Below are 20,803 nucleotides of genomic sequence, written 5' to 3' on the forward strand. Positions count from 1 at the left end.
TTTTTGTGTGTGTGTGTGTGTGTGACAGACAGAGAGCTGGTAGATTTGCAGGACTGAGATTTTCTTTTTACCTGTATTATTATCAGGGACCAATTATGAGTTGAGTACAAACCACAACCAGTGTAGAATGCATGTAATTACAATTCTACATAATACAGCATATATTTGACAGTATAAAATAGAATAATTGGACTTGGTAAAAACATGGTAAAATAAGAATGGCTGCAGCAGAAACAGACACGTTATACTCCTTGTAAACAGACTATGATGTGTAAAGTTGGCAGAGCTCCCTGTTAAGTGATGGTGCACACGACTGCTGTAAAGAAGTCACTGGTGCTGCAACAAGCCTCTGAAGACAACACAGGAAAAAGTATCCTAAAAGAAAGTCCACAATGCAACACTGATGCAAGTTTCACACATGAAAGTGTGTTTTCACTCAGAGATTACTAAAATTATATAGCTAAAGTCTTCCGTGGCTCCCGATGGGTTGCATTGTGGGTAATGTAGGTGTCAGGTTTTAAAAAAAGGGCCAACACATTGCTGATTGGTGAAATGGTGAGAATGTCGAAGGTTAAAAATAGTTCTTCGATTTACTGACCTGCAGAGGCTGGACAGAAACTTGTTATAAATCTAGCTGCAACAAGTCGCTCCTGTTTTAGTGAGCAGCTGAAAGGAAGTTAAACAGAAGCTGGTTTGAAAGTGAATGGCAGGCATTTAGGAGCGCTCCACCTTAACTCTCCCCCAGGTTACGTTGCATTCGGAGATCGATACTTCTTGGCTGCCATGATGGCGGCGAGAGGAACAAGCTACTGCTAAGGTGAGTTGTTCAAAAACTTTCTTTTTAGTAAACTCTGTGTACACAGACAATGTTCTCAATGCTCGTGTTCATGTGTAGAGACCCTGGTGATACTACCAGCAAAGTTTCATGTTGTGTCGAGCCTTCTTAATGTTTTAAAAATAGAGATTTTGATGCTATTGCTAATTTGCCCCAGCACTCCCACTGAAAATGAGTTTGACCCAAAAACAAAAATACAGTAAATCTTAAAAGTGCCTCTTTTGTCGTAATTATGCTTTCTCACAAGGGTTTGACTCATGCACACTCACAAAAATTCTATGTTGCATTTTGGCGAGAGTTTCACTTTAAATTGTAATTTTGACATAATTGTGATGGTGCGAAATGAAAAGCAGAGGATCAGCAAAGTTATTACTATACATCTTCAAAATGCAGGACTGCAAAATGTACTTCTTCCTGACCTAATAAATCCCAGTTATCTTTAGTCCTGCAGCTCAGGCCAAAATACAAAACTGTTAGAGCACCACCGCATTTTGCATTTGTGTCATTTTGCTGCCTGAGTTTAGATACCAAACCATAGAAGATGAAACCAAGCAAAAATGAAATGCTTCCAACTCAGCTGGCTCACCATGTTACAGTAACAAAATACATCATCTTCCTCATCATCTGTTTTTAACTGCTTTGAAAGATGTGTGGAAGATGAACGCTTGCCTGTGTCAACCTGCTCACTCTTCAACTCCTGATGGCCGGTTTGTTGGGGTTTAAAGGATCTAAGATGTGGCCTGGAGCCAGACCTTCATGGACCATAAAATTAATGTGAGAAATTGGACTAGATGAAAACTAATTTGTGTAATTGGATTCTTGGATGTGTGTTCAGTCTTCATTAAAAACCTTGGCAGCAGAAATGTGCATGTGAAGCTGACTGAGACAGAAAAACAGGATGGGAGTTGAGGTGAGATGATACGAAAAAAAAAAAAATCTAGTGAGGTCGCTCAGTGTCACTGAGCAACTTAAGCAGCGCGATGTTTCTCGTGTTTTTTTTTTTCGATAGAATGTCTATGTGAGAGCGTGCTGCTCGAGCTGTGAGAGTGACCAACAGACTCTGTACACAGTGATGAGGGGACCACAGGATCATTTTATCTTGTGTTCACAGACAGAGACAAGCATTTTGATTTGTCCAAGGACAGCTCGCTGACGTCATTAAGGCAGCCGGTGGTTTCTCAGTTTGACCGACAGATTGAGCTCAGTGTCACTGATGTAGCCATGAAAAGAGTTACCATGGCAACAAATAATATAACCAACATACACAAAGAAAATACCAGCCAAGGATTTGCGTTTCGTGGCGTATCAAACACGGCTTTTCAGAGGAAAATCAGGCCTCCAGAAACCACATCTATCAGGCAGCTATCCCAGCATGCTCAGTGTGACCCTCAGTGTGGTTTGTGCCAAATGAAGCAGCAGTGAACCAGGAAAACCACACACTGCTCAAAATGGCTGAAGGATGGAGGTGTGATGAGGAGGAAATCTGGACTGATTTGTTCTCTGTTTTTTGTTGTTTTTTTTTTTGCTGCCACATTTTGTTTGAGCTGAATTCACTCAGTCCATTTAACCGGTAGCAGCAGGCTGTAATTCATTATCTCTCCATCCAAGAAAAAAAAAAAAAACTGAAAAAAATCTGAGTTGAGTCATAAAACACAAATCTGGTGCGAGTGTTTTTTTCTGTTTTTTGTCACCACCAACCTGTGTTTCTTGTTTTGCATCTTATTGTGGTAATTTTGGGTCTCTGGAGTGGTTTAACGTCTCTGTGTGGTTTGTTTGTGTTATTTTGATGCTGTTTTTTTGTCTCTTAGTGGTTGTTTTGTGTCCCTTTCTGGTTCTTAAGTATCTCTGTGGTCTTCTGGTGTGTCTCTTTGATCGTATTGTCTCTCTTGGTGGTCATTTTGTGTCTTTGTACTTGCTTTGTGTCTCTTTGTGGTCAATTTTTTCCCTTTGCTGGTCGTCTTTTGTGTCTCTCTGTGATCTTTCTCCGTCTCTGTGATTGTTTTTTTCACTCTGCGGTCATTCTTTTTGTGTCTATTGTGGTTGTTTTATTGTTTTTATTACTCTGGCCATTTTGTGTCGCTTAGTGACTGTTTTTTTGTGTTTTTTTTTAAATTCTCCCTATGGTAATTTTGTGTCTCTTTGTGATCATTGTGTGTCTTTGTAGTTGTTTTGTGTCTCTTAGTGGTTGTTGTGATCTGTGATCATTTTGTGTCTCTTAGTGATATATTTTTTTATCTCTCTATGATCATTTTGTGTCTCTTTGTGATCATTATGTGTCTTTGTAGTTGTTTTGCGTCTCTTAGTGGTTGTTTTGATATCTCTCTATGATCATTTTGTATCTTTGTAGTTACTTTGCGTCTCTTTAGTGTTTTTCTTTACCTCTCTGTAATCATTTTGTCTTTGTTGTTGCTTTGTGTCTCTTTTTGCTGTGTGTATTTTTGTAATGTGCTGCTCTATTACTCACAGAGGCAGAGGACATTTCCTTCAGTTTATTAACCTGAGTGTGGACATAGACACAACTTTTATAAAATTAACAACAACACATTTAGTACAAAGATGCACAGCAATACACATAATAGTAGTTGAAGTACACAATTCAGCACTGCATAAAAAGTACATTAAAAACATGTCAGAAACATTGGCTTATCAGAACATAAACAGCATCATATAAATATACATTCGATATATATATGCATATCAGGATCTCCTCTTCTGCTTCCTCTCCTCACAACTCTGACACTAACAGCCTCTCTGACACCCGCCATGTAACACTTCCTTCCTTTAAAGAGAATCTCATAGAATATTTACAAAATCTGATAAATACATCATTTGAGAAGAAAATAAATAACATGCGTTTGTGATCAGTTTGTAAACAGTGAGTAGATATTGGCAACATGCAGGATGAACCGAAATCATTAGAAGTCAAAGGATTTTGCAAAAGCGTGCAAAATGGCCCCAAATTTAACAGCCTAATGTGTTCACAGTATCCCACATCTATTCTGTGTTAGTGCTACAGCTGCCACGATGGCCTCCTCCTCCTCTGATTCTGTCCTCTTGAATCAAATCAAAGCATAGAGAAGCTTCATAACCTGCCTTTCTCCAAATTAAAGGGGGGAAAAAAAACACCCCCTGACAACAGAGCAGGGGTGAGGAAACAGCGCTCTGCTCAGGCTCAGACTGTGACTCTGCACACGTGAGCACAAAAGCAAACAGCCTTCATCTGATCCGCCACCGGGAAAGGATCCATACAACAACAGGAGGGAATAAAACCACTGATATATTTCAGCTTAGGAGGGACTTTACACCAAGGAGTTGTATTTATCACATGGTATCAATCACAAGACACACACATGCAAAAAGCAAAAGAACCTACATCCTGACAAATCCAGATATTTTTCATCTCTCTAAAAGGTCAGTGTTTTAGCTGCATATTGATATATATCTATATCATTTGGACACCTGCCATCACTGGAGACATGCAAGGTCCTTTGCACATTATCATCTTAGTTCTATAATAATATCACTTCAGATGGATTCACACTGGAAACATTCTTTAATACTTTGCAAATATAATAGAAGGGTTCTTCAATGTTTGATTTTTTTGTTCACAACATATTTTTGTTCACAGCTGATATACACACTTTCACTCTGTATTGTTTGCTGTTAACAAGAAGAGAGGTTTAGTTCAGCTATTGTACAGCGTGCGGGCTCTCGTCTTCGGGGCGTCTCACTCCGGTGCCGGGTTGATGGGCGGTAGATTCCGCTGTTTAAAATACTGGGTGACCTGCTGAGGCAGCTCGGCCAGGACCGACTTAGCGAGTGTCTCCTTGGGAGCCTGACGGAGAACAAGAGCAAGAGAGCACAATATGAATCCTGACAAATCCTTAGAATACTGGTGATTGTGGTCTATGTTATTGCTGCTTAGAGAGACTTTTCAAGTCTTTCCCCAGGCTAATGTTAGTGCCATGTCTCCTCGGTCTTTTAGTTTCCTGCAGTTTAAATCACAAAAGTTGTGCGGCCTCATTCATAACACACACACAAAGAAAACACACACAAAATGCTTGTTTATGTACAAATGAGGCTTTTTACTGTATAGTGCCATGTATGGCAAGTTATATTCTGATTTTAAAAAAACTTTGCATAAGCCTACCAGTACACATTTTTTGGGGTCCTAAATCAACTTTGAACTGTGCACCCCTCTACAAGTCTGTGCTACACCCTGCAGCATTACACACAAGGGTCACTACAGCATCTTTATGTTTACAGCAGTCAGACTGACTACTTCACACCCTGCCAAAACATATATATATATAAATATAAAATATTTATATTTATATTTATATTATTTATTTTGGTTACATTTTGTTAGGACTCATGAGCAAGAGCTGTCGCTGGCTTTATTTCCAGACATTGTTCATTTGCATTATTAAAAACTAGATGAAAATAACACACATTTGGTGACATATGCACAGTATTATTGAATACTATTGACGCTCTGTTCTGCGGTTCTTTAATTCTGTTAAGTTATCATGGATTTATGTAACTTATGATCACAACAATTTCATCATTTGGTCCCCATAAGGAAGCTGCTATGTTGAAACAGCACAGATGATGTACTGTGCAGTATAACATTTGAAATAGCTCATATTTTTTCAAATTAAACAATGTTTAGGAAATAATTCTGTTCAGCACAAAAGCAGAACAAATAAAAACCTGGATCTACAATTAAAGCAAAATTAAGAAACTTTTTTTCCTTCAAGTAACAGCTTTAAAATCATTCTGATGGTACAGTGGGTGAATGGAGTCTGTGTCTCAGCCACTCTGCCACCCTATATGTCAATACACCTGTAGCTTTAATGTGTGATATTAAGTGAAGGCATCACACAGTCTGATTTCATTTCAACACCTCACAGACTGTATCACCAGTATTCCCGTTCCCAAAATGTTCATATGGATGCATCAAAGATTTTCATAAATATACACACATTTCCTCATCAAAGATATATTTATTTTTAATATATTCATATTTATGCATGAAAAGTGTTTTTTGTGTATATGCGACACTTATAAATGAGGTTCCAGGTCTTTGCACCAAAACGTGTCAAACTTATGTGTATATCTGAACCATATATCAATGAGTGGCTACATTTCATTCAGGCCCACTTTGCCTCTCAGGTCTCAGAACCATGGCTCCTGGTTGTATCCCACTCCCATTTAAAGGTGCAGTATGTAGTAGTGACAAAAATAAATCTTCACTGAATAAAGTGATAAACAAAGTGTCCTCAAAGGACAACACAGTTTTATACTGTTTTACAGTGTTTATATTTACAGGAACCTTCTAAGAAGCTACCAGTCTGACTTGATACGATATTTTGGGGATCTGATTTCCCCTGAGGAAGAATATATCAAAAAAGTATTTCTGAGTTTGTATTGTTGCCTCAGCAATAATGTAAAACAATAACTTTCTGAGTTTATTATGGGTAGTTCTTTAAGGTTGAATGTAATGAATCTTATTCTAAATGTCAAAAATGTTAACATAAGTTTGAATGATGCAACATGTCCATGACAATAAATGATATTAGAACAGTAACTGTAATGTTTCAGGGTATCTCATCACCACCCACTGTACCAACTTTCCAAAGATAATAATTTGTAGTAAAAGTTAGCCTGCCAACACGGCTCATTATTTCAGGTCACTCTCATTATTAAGTTTCCTGTGTCTCTACCGCACTTTTCCCTCTCCTTCTCTATTATGTCTGTTACTGTCTCTCGCCCTCCCACCGACAAACTGGAATGAAGCCAGCAAACACTGTCTGTTCCTCCCACTACAGAGGAAGTCAGTTCACCCACCATCAGCCCACACACACACCCACACACACACAGTTTACAAAAATGGCCAAAAATGCCTCCGGTACACAGCCTACAAATGTGCACACACACAAATTAGTCCATGTGCTCATGAGACACTCACATTAACACTTGTTAACATGTACAGTCAACACTGCGCACCACGCACACACACACACACACGCAGTGTCTCTGTCAAGCCAGAGATAAGCAGGCAGCGCTCCTCAGCTAACACACTCCGTATGTGTGCAGTGTGTGAGCAGCTACAGTCTGAGTAGCAACAGGCTGCCATTAGGTAACACATTCACACTCAGACAGCATGACATCATGTCATTAGGTAAAGACTCTGCAAAGAACTAAGATGGAGTCAAAGTGGCACTGCAAATCACATCAGCAAGTCAAAACGGTAGCTTAATTGGCATCTCAGCAAATAGTGAGTGAAAGACGTCAGACGTCACCAAGAGCTGCTAAACCTGGTCGATGATTCACCACAAACTGCCTCTATGCAAAGAGACGATGTGTACTTTACGAATATCTGAATATATTCTTGTTCAGCACTGGTCCACTAAAGACATTCCACAGCTTCTAAAGGAACAGTCCACACATGTTTTAAACATGAACATGCAATAACCAATCTTCTGGCCAGCAGAAATAAACTGCAGATACATTGTTGACATGTTTTATGCTTTTAAGGCAAACTAGTTGCCAGCTATATTAGTTATAACAAGGTTATTAGGTATTATTCCGTTTGGGAAATCAAACCATCTCTAGAAAGCATTAATGGCTCACTCAAGAGGGACTAGAAATCATCTCTGCAGCTAGGTCCATACAAGGAGTCGGCCTACTTAAGCAGCGAACAAGATTTCTTACATCAGGCTATTGACAAGACTGATTGTTTCCCAGTTATTGGTCAGACCCCATGTTTTTCAATAAAAAGAGATAAAAGATACGTTTATTTAAAGTTTATTTATTTTCAGAGCTAACTGCCCCACAACATGAATACATTATGACTGTGGTGTGTATTTTCGTTGGCAAGGTAAAATCACAAACCATGCGCGTAGTGCACAGTGCCATCTTTTCAGCTGTAAAGGAGAATGCTGCTGTTTACCATACATTTTCATTTTAAGTGACTCTTTCCTGTATACCTATTCATTTCTATTGATAGAATCATCACAGAATACTGCTGTGCTATAGAAGCATCTTTCGAAGCAATGCGGGATAGATCACCTATCAAACTGCAAAAGAACCAAATAATGATCAATGAATGTCCACACAGCTGCTGTAACTGCTGTATTCAGTGTGTTTTTAGGAGTGCACAACCCAAACAAGAGAACAGGGATACCTACGACTCAGACTCAGCACTTATCAGTACTTTTTCTGTGTCCGTATATTTTAAGCACTGTATAGTACACTTGCAATTATGTTCTTGCTAAACTTGGTTTTGCTACATAGCAGAATTCAAAAGCAAATCAAAATAATTGGAAGTCACAAACTTACCAACCTTACTGGCACCAATTTAAATTCTTCCTTGGTCTGTACCATTTAGTACTAAGTCCAGTTTCGTTTTACTTTCTGTTTTGGAGTGCATGCAGGCTCCATATCATCCCCATGGCTGTCATTTTTGAACAGCCTGAGACCAATACTCACATTACGGAAATCTCTGAAAGGGACGAACTGCACGATGTCTCGAACAGCCTCCTCTCCTGTGCTGGACCTCAAAACGCTGGCATCTCCATCTAAAAACTCCATAGCAGCAAAATCTGCGTTGCCCACACCAATGATGATGATGGACATGGGAAGCTTTGACGCCTGTACGATGGCATCACGCGTCTCGTCCATATCACTGATGACACCGTCTGTAATAATGAGGAGTGTGAAGTACTGCTGCAGATGGGAAGGGTGATGGTAGAAGGGAAGAGTTGTGGAGAGGGAATGAGGGGAAGTAGGGAGAGAAGACACAAAAGGAGATGAGAAATCACATTTTTATGTCATGTTATTGCTAAATCTGGAATCTCTGTTGAGTTCAACAAAAAAAAGAGACATGTCATGTTGAAGAAAAAGAGAGGGTTTAGTACTATTACTACAAAGACAGAGACTACAGGGAAATGAAAAACACAGCAACTGAACTTTTAAGAGAGTGATAGTGACGACAGGAGCCGGACAACACTGCACTGGGGAGAGAAAAATAGTAAACAGAATGAAAGCTTTTCTGCACTACAGCAAGTTGGGCTCCATTCACATGGCAGAGCACACCATCTGCTCCTGGGAAAATGATGGGAAAAAAAAAACAGGAAGAGAAAAAAAAGGAAAGGAAGAACAAACAGTTTAGTGAATCAGGAGGGAAATGGCATCGACTTTGGCACTGACTGAGATATCTTGTAGGATGTTGTAACTGATTTGTGTTCATGTTTTTTCTTTTTTCTGTAAACTTACCTACAACCTAAATAACAACCCAGAATAAATGAGTGGAGGAACATAATGAATGCATTAGGAGTACAAGTGGTAAGTATCGGATCACAATAAAAATTTGCTTTTGTGTAATCTTATTAAAAGGGTGAATTTATACTAGGCACGTCTCATCTTTCTTTATTTACAAAAAACATAAAAATGACAAGTAAAGCACTTTCAGGGCTCCATGTCCTGTCAGTGAAATATACTTAGCTAAAATCTAACACTACATTAGAAGGTTGGGGTGCTGGAGGGTATAATGTAATCACTGAGTAAGCTGTGTCGTGTCAGAATGCAGGCGCTTCATACCCAACATACAAAATATCAATGTAAATATGTCTACATATCGGCCAATATACACACATTTATTGCAATGATTGCTCAAATATGATTATCAAATACTTGTGACAGTTATCTGATGGATACAAGATATTTCACTGTTTAAACTGTCTAAATTGACAACAGTGCACTGAAACAGTAAAATTCACTGGGAATTTATGAATGATAAACTACCCCAAGCAACTATTTTTGCATTATAATCTCTAAAAATTACATTTTCATGTCAGCACATATTGGACAACGTATACGCTGATATCGATATATCTGTGAGGCTGATATTAAGCTAGAATATCAGCCAATTGATGGATTGATTCTGACTCGAATATGATTGGATGTTAGCAGCCACATAGCTATAATGACCACTGTAAAGCATTCTGCAACAGGTAATGTCAATCAATAAAGGTATGAAGGTAATATGTTGAAATCATATTGTGATCATGATATGATACTATATATTGTGTTATATGTGGTTATTGATTTGGGTGTTGTGATATGTCAAGACATATATTGCCAGAAAACTGGTTAAAGTGAATTTGAAATCTGATTGAGATCTGTAATAAATGGTTAAATTTAGTTATAAAAGAGGACATTTATGAAGTACAATTGAGGAGATTTAAAAATTGAGAAATATATCATGAATCGCAATATAGCCTACAAATGATATTAATTTATTATTACGATACATTTAAATGCCTAATCACTCAGACACTGAAGCAATAAGGAATTGACCATTTATAGCAAATGGTTATACAGTCACATTTGAAAGAAAAAAGGCTCTGCTGTTTGAGTTCTCATGAAGCCATATGTTATTAAAACTGGCCTTGTGGTCTGATGTAAGGCAGATCATATACAGGCACATTGAAACACACACAACCCAAGGAATGTGCATCTCTCCCGTGTACTAGAATGTGATCGGTTATCCTATGATAAGAACAGACAACATGAAGACAAGACACACACTGACTTTACTCTGAACAAAATCGCACTTCCATGCTACACACACACGCGCGCGCGCAGGGAGGGCTCTGAAGCCTGTCTCTTTAATGTGCTAACAGCAGCGCTCATTAGAGAATCATTATCACACAGACAGACAGGGTCGCTCACACACTGGGACACGCACAAACTACACTAGCCTGCAGCCTGTGAATGTGTGTGTGTGTGTCAGTAGCAGGAGTGTGTTCGTACAGTCACAGAGTCTGGTCGCAGGTTCTCTCATTATCTGAGGAACAAGAACACTGAGCACAGAGCAGCAGCCGATTTGTGCAGCCTACAACCTACCCACCCACTTACCCCAACACACACCGACACCAGTCTAACCCGTACCCCAGTATGTGGTCCACACACACTTCTGCTGCGGCTGTCACATCTCATTGTCTGTTACTCCTTCCCATGTTCCACCCCTGTTTGAACTCACTGTAATATCAAACAAGAAAAGGGTCTGCAATCATTTCCTTACAGAAACAAAAGGCTTGTGACACACAACGCACAGATGTACGATCCTTTGTGCATTTCTCTCATGTATTTGTTCTCTGCAGGGTGACAGGGTACAATTAGGGACAAAAAGCACTGTGGGAGCATAATGATACCCAGCTACTGCACTCGCTTCAGATTTAGGCAGGAGATATGCCACTGGATACATACGAGAGGGGGACATGAAGGATTTGTTGAAAGTTTGTGTCTATGAGTGATCCCAGTGAGAACATCGCACTGAGCCTCAGAGGTACTGTCATTCCTAGAGCTACACAACATGGTAAAAAAAATCATATTGCAATTATTTTTGACAGATATAGTGATTGCAATATGATTCAGGATTAGTAAGAATGATAATTATTTTGTCATAATTTTCACAAACTACTGACGTCTTAACAATGTGACATTTGTTGGGGTCTAAACCAAACAAACATGTTTTTTTGCATCTGGAGAACAAGATTTATAGGACAGAACATCTCTGCAGCACTACACTGCTTCATTATGATGCTTATTTGTCACCTTTTGTTTTACCTTTATCAAAAAATTGCAGCTTCTTGCAATTTGGATTATGCACTTACCCAAACTGCGATTACATTTTTTTTTTTCAGCTTAATTTTTGTGTCCTGTGTTTCTTCCAATACTTTTCTTGTTTAAGGTTCAGTGAAGTCACATAGTCTGAAACATTACAATCAAAACATCCGGATGCACCTCAGTCAGTCAATCAGTCATCCAGGAAGAAGCTTCCCTCAGTTGCACAATGAGCTATTTATCCAAATATTGTTTCGTTGGTGATGGAGTGACTAGTTCTGTTCATTTTACACGGCCAGCTCTGAGTTTGCTGTGATTTAGTTGTGCTTTAAATAATCTCTTAGCAGCCAAGCCAAACATTGCTCATTTGAGACTTCTGTATAGCCAATGTGAAAAGAGCCCATATTTTTATGCAAATAACAATGAAAAACAGATGTGAAAGCCAGATATTTAGTGTGTTAGCCCAACACCAGCTTGACTGTGTGATGTGGGGGCTGCAAGTGAGGGCTGTGATTAGACAAGCACGAAAAAAGTATAAAAAGAACATTCCTCATTAAGAAATACTTGGAACATTTAATGAATGGGCCTTAGATTTAGACCAGCAGCAGCAGTGTACTTGGTCTCTAACAATGTGCAGTCGGATGGGAGTTCTCAAAGGAAAATCCATATGAATGCCAGGACCAGAAGTTTCCCAGCACAACCTTGCAGTGTAATGAGATGGCACCTGTCAGTCCTTTCAAATCTGTGGCTGGTTGGTGTAAAGAAACACTCTATACTACTAAAGCCTTGTATTAACGTAATCATTGTGAGAGAGGAGCTAATGATTGCTTTTAAAGTCATAACAGTTAAAGAGCATAACAGTGTTTTTTTCTTTCTTGACACTGTTATTGTTAATTCTTATTAACAGCTCATTATTAACAGAGTCCTCCCTGATCGAGACTGTATTGCAGCTCGAGGATTACTGTATGACTTTCTAACAAGCAACACTACAAAAATAGATATCTGTCTTGGGTGTGAGACTCAGCCTTAGGCTTGTACTTAATTTGGATTTTATGTGTTACTGCCTCAGGTATCAAATCCAGTGGTTCACCAGATGGAAGTACGGTATACTGATGTCATAGAGGCGCTAGAGGAAAAGTCAGCAGATCACCAAAGTGATCACAATTCATCCTGAGGGGGGCATTAATGTGTGTACCAAACCTACAGCAATCCATACAGTTGTTGGGACATTTCATTTAAAAAACAAAAACATCAACCTCATGGTGGTGCTGAGAGAAAAATCGGGGGTCACAAGAGTTATTAAGATGCACTCTCTGCGGACCATGTCTGTCTGTATCAAATTTCAAGACCTGGTAGTTGTCAAGATAACCAAAGCAATGGACCGACTGACCCACAATGTCATCCCTCTGAGCCTTGCTGCCAGCATATAAGGAGATGCAGGAGAGCAGGAGAACTACAGATAAGGTGACACAGAACAGGAGAAAATGAGATGGAGAGTGCTTCCATGTCAGGCTTTTAAGCCCAAAAATGTGTGAAATGCCTGGTCAGTGTCTCAGCTGAAGAGAGGTGTGAGATGGAAGAGGAAAGGACAGAAGTTGTCACTCCAGTCTGTCACACTCCTCCCTGCCATGACTCAAGGCCAACAAATGCACATTGCCATGCCAAACAGAGAAGATAAATTATGAGTACACTCTGCCCCGACAGGAAGTCACTTCTGACTGTCCTCCTACTGTACGATTGATGAGTGAAATATATTATTTAGTGGTATCTTTGTGTTTTATTGGTGGAATCTGCTCTACAGAATGATCACACCTTTGTGTTAGTGGGGATGTGCACTTAGGATTACAGAAGCAGAGAGGACGACAGGGGGTGGCCCATTGGCTCAGAGGAAAAAATATGAATGTACTGACACAAAGCCAACAGACAGCAGGAATGGAGATACAAAAGGAAATATTACTGGACAGGCTTAAGGAAAATGGTTCAGTGCTAATGAAGGCAGATAATGGGTTTATCCTCATCATGCAGGCTGATTGGAAAGCAGAGAATACAGTAAGTGATGTATCGGATGATGAAAGAGGATATCAGTGAAGGGATCAAGTAAACCTGAAGAGCTGTTTGATAGCACTGACAAAGGTACAGAATCGTGTGAAGAGATGAAATGAAAGAGGTGGTGGAGCATTAAATGATGTGTGAGCTGTCAAATCAGTGTTCATCGAGGAGAACGGCAGTCGTCTTTGAGCAACAAGTACAGAAGGAACAATAACACTGTGAAAAGAAACAGGTCAAGAGATGTGTGCACATTGCTCTGTAACTATGGATTAGATGAGGCAATTCTGAATATCTAAAAAAGCTTTGCATTTGATTGTTCTGAACATCTGTGTTTGCTCAGTATAAAGAGCAACTGATGATATATACACTAAACCAAAACTGTGCACTTTCAGGATGGTAGAAAATGTATATGGTCCTAAGAATTATGATGTACCGGTATCTAATCTAAACTGATCTACAAAGTAAAGATCTTTATGTACGCAGCTGTGATCTGCTATTTTACCACTTACTGTTGAGACTGGGTGGCATGTGAGTCTGTGAGAAGTAAAGCGGACTGTCTGACTGAAAGAAGTCATAGTAAATGTATGTATAATCCATTAACACATTCAGCGTCAGACATATCTCAAGAAAGACACTGAGCAGTTCAAGGTTGGATCTCAAAAATGAAAATCTTCATTTTCAGATAAACTTACATGAGACATCACATTTTTTTTCCCAATCAGACAACTGCATGAAGCATTTCACTCGCCAAAATACAGAGTCCACTTGCCCCTAGCAAGCAGCCAAGTACTGATGTCAAGTCCTTAACATCAAACACATTGCCTCACACTCAGCCTAAGTGCACTGTCACAGTAAATAAGCTAAGTTAATTTCTTATTCCACACAGACAAAAACCCAAGTATTGGACTGATTGAAATCTTGATCTCTTGGCGCTAAAGAAAAATTGTGGGATCATCACATTTAAAACAGTTTATCTGGAGGGGAACGCGAATGACTTCACCAAATATTGTGACAATCTATCCTACAGTTGTTACTACTAATTCATATGGTGTAATTACATTTTGGCAATTGAAATAGACAGCAATTCTAATCTTGCATCATATGCAGCTGCCTTTTATAGATTTGTAAATGCTCCAAAATATGGTGCTGCAATTCCATTGCATTTGACTCTGCTAATGTGGTCGAAGATATCTTTGAAACTCACGCCAATGAATTTTCTGATGCCAGATAATGTACATAAAAAAAGTTCAAAGTCAAGTCTTTGTATTGAACAGCCAAATCAGATTCATCTGACAAAATTCTGAGTCTGGTACAACCCTGCAGCTGATGTATTTGCACGTTTTACACACTGTATTAACCCTGTCTCTCTCTTCTCTTCTCCATTGTACAAGTTTTACTGAAGAACAAATAAAACATGGAAAGGCAGACAAACAGATAAGTTGTTGTTGTCACCTACCGCTGCTTTCTCTTGTTGAAGTGCCTGGGCAGCAAAACGTGCTACATGGCTTATGATTGGAGCAAAGTTTGTTGGGCCGTAGAATCGAATGTGAGGCAGACAGGCGGAGTAGGCCTGGGCAATCCCTTCCACACCTACAGACAGAGAGAAAGGATTTAAATTTCAACACATTCTAATTCAAAGACGGGTGAGAAATGCTGTGGGCAGGCAAGAAATAGAAAGCGGAGGAGGAAAGAAGGTTTGTGATAAGGGGTAACAAAAGCTGGGTCACATATTTAAAAGAAAATTGCAGTTGAGCATATCTCCCAACTCAAATGAGACATTTTCAGAGGGCCAGAAGCTCATGAGCACATATCATTGTTTCTCAGCTCTTTTAGACTCCAATCAGCTTATTCAACCAGCCAATTTGTTCACACAAACCTCCTGTCTCAGCGACTCGCAGATCTTTCTGTTTCTTTAAGGGAGCTGTGAAGTATTTAAAGTTTTTAAGGAAATTATATAAAAATGTTAGGGCTACAATGATACACATATCGAAACTGAAATCGCGACACTCAGATCCACACACCTGTCTCACGGTGTGAGAGGGCAGAATCACAACACAACTTCCAGTCCAGATCCACCCCTCTGAGATATAAGTAGCCCCTTTCACACAGGAGAAGACGCATTAATACCACAGCAGTGGTTCGCCAATTCTCCACCATTGGTTGTTCACACAGAGCGAAGCACTGCTGAAGTTAAGACGAACTGCTGTGTAATTCACACAGAAAGCCGGCACTGCAGCTCCTAAAGAGACGTGACGGTACACGTCTCGATGATGACGTCTGTGTGTTTTCAAGGTGTTTCCCCAGTGTCCCCCTGTCAATCTAAATCCACAGATAAGTTATAATCATATGGATGCTGTTATTATGTGTTGTGATTGAGATCCTGACCCACCAAACATCCTGTTACATTTTTCGCGCTGAAATACATAATTACACAATCGCCATCAGTGAACAGGTCACTGTTTGACTCTGTCACTCGTGGGGACGGAGGCTGTTTTCTGGGGGAAAGTTCACTGAAGTCTCGGTCTGGGGGGCAGGGCTTCGTGGAGATTTTTTTTCATTGTAAACACTTGGTGAGTAAAAGTTTTTATGCCGGTGACAGACGCTGTTTCTCGGGCAGAAATGTGACAAGGAGTCGGTAGGACAGTTGGTAGGACAGGCGGGAGGACAGACGCTCCTTGTTGCCAAAGACACTTACAGTTACTATGTTATCTTGTTACACAGCTCTTCTTAATGCTGTAGAATGCTCCATTCACTTGAATAGGCCTTCCCAAAGTTCGGTGGTCAATTATTTTTGTATAATAAATTAATATAATTGCTAAGCATATTTGACTGCTGTCAAATATTCCTCTGATTCACATATTTCATAGCACTCCGCGTTCTTGAATCTCTGCTTCGCAAGTAGTCCAGTCACTTATCACCCCAGCATGTTCGGTCGCTAAGAGACCTCAGCTGATTTGTTACCTACTTCATATCAGAAAAACGTACTCCTAGGCCACTAGTATGGATGAGTTTCAAATTAATTTTAATATTTTTGGAAAAGATGGTGATTTCAACTCTTGGCTAAAGGCTGAGTTGTCGTCACGGGTCAAGAAAAGAAAAAGAGAGGAAAGCAGAGAAGAGGGAGAAGCGAGATGGCACAAAGTTTTGGATGACAGAGACATTGATAAAAAAGAAGAGGATCAACGTGAACTGAACACCAAAAAGAGAACAGTATGGGCCATATCAGTTTTAAAACACTGGCTAGAGGAGAAAAATATGTCGTCAGACTTGTTTAACTGTAGTGTAGAGTCTCTAAATAAGGTGCTACGATCATTTTATCCTTAAGTGCAAAATGCCAACAGCAAGGCCTCCTCGATTGTGAGCTACATTGCAATTAGGTCAGGGATATTGCCAACTTTCCCGAGGGCTTCTTGGATATACAATAAGTACAAATTTCGATCTAATCAACTGAAAAAAGCAATTAGTGAAGTTTTAAATATACACACAAAGAATCACAAAAATTTTGCTCTGAGGGCCAAAACCAAATTTCATACCTATATAAGTATTTGATGTACAGTTATAGCATTTTGCAGGTTCCCATTAAGATGACAATTAACATGATTATTTTTTTTTTAGAAAACCTATGTCATGAAATGGGAGTACCTTGGTGAGTTGATATGTAATGAGCCAACTGGATAAAGTAAAAAATAAACAAACACTCAACTGCATAGCAATGGATAAGAACAAACAGCCATTTGGTTCTCAAATGCATTGCTAACCCCTTGTGAGGATGGTTGCATATTGCACTGTATACAGTATAAAAAGGTTTTATATAGCAGCCATAGTAATCGAATCAGCTTTTTTTTCTTTGGTCCTAAACATCTTTTCATTCCAGAGTGCACTGGAGGCTGTTGTGGCCTTTTTCAAGGAAACAAAATGAGCTCTCTTATACTTTGTAGAGAAGCAGTACATCTTCTGATTTTCCAAAGAAAGGGTTGTTTATTGAGGGAAATGTTTCAGTAAAGACAAGCCGTACATCTATTCTTAAGAAGCACACATTACTTCATGTTCTGACACAGGTCTTCTTCATTTGAGGGCTGAGAATAAATGCTTTTATTTAGCATAACCTCTCTGCCTCTGTAAGGCTAAAATATGTGTTTCATAAAAGCATTCTGAGTGTCACAGTTGTGCTCCCAGTAGTTGGTGCTCAAGTCATTTGCATTTGTCAATAAACACATTTGCATCTTAAAATGCTAATGCTGCCTTCAGAGATCAGATTGCACCAAATTATAAATAAATAAAAATAAATAAAAATAAATAAAAAATAAGTGCTTCCTTTGTGGTTTATGAAACAAGGTGCAAGTTGATTTTTTTTTTTTTAAGTTTGTAAAATTCAACTAAATATGGTGCTGAGGGAAATGAGTATGTTGACTAGCACTCATTTTTCAAGACTTCACAGCCATGCTAGCAGCTATGAGGGGCTATAGACTACTTGGAGACTACTTGTTAAAAAGCTAACATTTGTTAATTAGCACTACCCAAAAGTACAGTTGAGGCAATGCCATTAGTTTTAGAGCTATTCAGTCATAAATCAGAAAAAAATCAGATTCTGACACGATACTAGCTCTAGAGGGAAAACAATTTATCTTAAGGGGGACATAAATGTGTTTATTCAAATTGCAGGCAATCCATCCAATAGTTGTTGTCACATTTGTCAAACCACCTGCTGGCACAAGAGGAAGGTTTAGGATATTACCAGAGTCATAATGATTCATCCTCTGGGAACCATGAATAACTTCAAATGTCTGACTCTCAAATTTTGCTGCAAGCTTGTTGAGACAGAAGAAACCTATCAACTGTCTGTCTGACTGACTGGTTATGCAGTTGTTATGGCTGAAGACACTATTGGACACGATCTGCTAGCTTGATATTTGCTTGACACTATTTAACAATAGAATTTGAAATCTCAAACTTTCTATCTTGAGCAGCCTGAACATACTTAATCCTCACAGAGGAGGGACATATCATTGAATGTTTGTAAAGATACTCTGTCATCCAGATCATATATTTTGTTAAGGTGCTCAAACGATATATGACTTGCTGTAAAATTTTGGAAGATGTTTTGCCTCTCATCCATAAAAGCTTCACAATCAATTATCTGGATCGTTCACTGGTCTGAATTGTCAGGAGCAACTGTTTGGTGTCATAGTGTGCGCTGGTGTTCACACTGCCGATTTAGACAAACGCCCTCACTTGAGAGTGTAGGTGAAGTGTGAAGGTGTTATTTACTAAGAGTCAGCAAGACACTCATAGAGGAGTGCAGCACCTGCTGTTGTCACATGATCTGAAGATGGCATGTCTATTTATTTTATTGGTTGTCCTGCGTTCTTGTAAAACTGAAGAACACCCCATTCTGTTTCTATTGCATTCCCTGTACCATCCAAATAGTCAAAATGGCAGCCTTCAGCCTGGATGTTTCTAGAAATAATGTAACTATAATCTACTATCCTTTTCATTGAACTAGAAGTCTGTCTCAGTCTCTGAGGCAGTGGTGACAATCCTTTTGTTAGTGTAGTCTTATTTCAATATGTGCCTGACAGTGTCACTGTAAACATATTGCATCGTGTTTTACATTTTGATGGGGACAGAAACAGCTAAGCAACTCCTATCTTTTAATACAGCTTGCTGGCAGAAGACAGGCCACAAAGAGGACAAAAACCTGTAAGTTCAGATAAGCGACCGTGTTGTTCAGCTGATGTTATTATAAGTGGAATGGAGTTGTAAACAAAAAACAAGTCAGCATGCTGAGTGCATCAGAGCAGACACAGGTTCAGCTGGTTCTTGATAATGGCTCAGCAGAGTCCACTTAGTTTGTATTATTATCACAATCACTATTGCAATGGTTCACATTAATGAGAGTTTCAATTAGTGCTGGGCAGTATACCGGTTCACACCGAATACCAGTGTATATTTTCATTATGTTATGGATTTTTATTATACCGCCACACCAGTGTATTTGATTACACAACGTTCGGAATGCTAAGCTACGCAACACTGTTTCAGATCGGACCCTTTTCAATGTTGCGCTTCTAAACAGGCATGGTGTAACTACAAGGCGTGGTGAGGGTAAACAGTAGTGCACTGGTGTTACGTTATGGTGAAGATAGGATAGACATTGCACTTCATGACTTCATCAGCAGATGTCAAGATGAGCAACTGGAAAGCCGCTGAGATCCGGAAGATGCTAGCGTCTCCTCTGCCTCGGTAGCTGTCAGCTTGTTGTTGTAGCGGCAAGCTACTAACGGTTAGGAACCCAGCTCTAAACTCCAGTGGGGTGCAATGTAAAGCTCTTATTTTGAAGACAAATTCGTTCTGCTTCCTGTTAATTGTCTGTTGCTTGAGGCAGCTAATGCGAGGCGCTCCGCTGCACGCTTCCTTTAGTAGTGGGGATTTAAAATCTGCGTGTGTTTGACTGAGGAGGCGAGAATATGGGCGGCTTTTTGGGAGAGAAGGAATTCCTCTCTCAACCAGTAGAAAATGCTGTGAACACCTGATTATGCATGAAAGAAAAAAAAAAACTCATATACCGTGAAACCTTTAGAACATTGAAAAATACCGTCATATACATTTTTGGTCACACCGCCCAGCACTAATTTCAATAAAGATATATATTGGACAACACTGCCCTTTAAATATTTGCATATACTGTATGAACAGTAGTAAAAAGCTATTCCAGGTCAGAAATGCTTGAGTTGAGATCGTTTAAGTGACCATTACATTACTTGTTCCAATGTGAACTGTCCAACTTTGTATATATTTTGGTGGATTAACTACAAAATGTATATGTTTACCTTAGAAAACAAGTATAAGCTCTATAATACAGTATTTTCAAGGGTTGATGGATGGTCATTGGTTTGACTCACCTGAACAGAACGGGTTGGTGGGGTTAAAATTGATGGCAAATTCATGTGACACCTTAGGAGACACGAAAAACACAAAGAATAAACAAGATATTAATCCTTGACTACACTGTAAAATATTGTTGTGAATAATGTCCATTTCTCCCACACTTTCTCCCTCCCACCCTCTCCCTCTCCCTCTGTCCCTCTCTCTCTCTCCTTCTCCCTCTCTCTCCCTCTGTTCACCGCTTTCTCTCCTTTGTCCTTTTCATCAGCTCAGTGCCATGGCAACACAGATGGGTTGACAGTTGCGTAATCATGTGAATATGCATGTATAATGCTTACAGTTTTATCTGTGTGTCTGTGTGTAAAATGCATGTAGTATACAGGGCTTGCTTTAACTGTAAGT

At 39.4% G+C, this 20,803-nt stretch overlaps 1 protein-coding gene across 1 annotated transcript in view; it reads right to left on the reverse strand.

The window, feature by feature from the left end:
• Positions 1-3,309: 3,309 nt before the first annotated feature.
• Positions 3,310-20,803, reverse strand: part of cpne2 (copine II) — a 52,560-nt gene continuing 35,066 nt past the window's right edge. Inside the window, exons 13-16 of the mRNA XM_037108211.1 lie at positions 20,419-20,470; positions 14,973-15,106; positions 8,330-8,566; positions 3,310-4,670 (exon numbers count right to left, since the gene is read on the reverse strand). Coding sequence (XP_036964106.1) covers positions 4,563-4,670; positions 8,330-8,566; positions 14,973-15,106; positions 20,419-20,470 — 531 coding nt within the window. The 3' untranslated portion in view covers positions 3,310-4,562. The remainder of the gene's footprint in view (positions 4,671-8,329; positions 8,567-14,972; positions 15,107-20,418; positions 20,471-20,803) is intronic.

Source organism: Acanthopagrus latus, chromosome 8, assembly GCF_904848185.1.
Source record: "Acanthopagrus latus isolate v.2019 chromosome 8, fAcaLat1.1, whole genome shotgun sequence".
NCBI lineage: Eukaryota > Metazoa > Chordata > Actinopteri > Spariformes > Sparidae > Acanthopagrus > Acanthopagrus latus.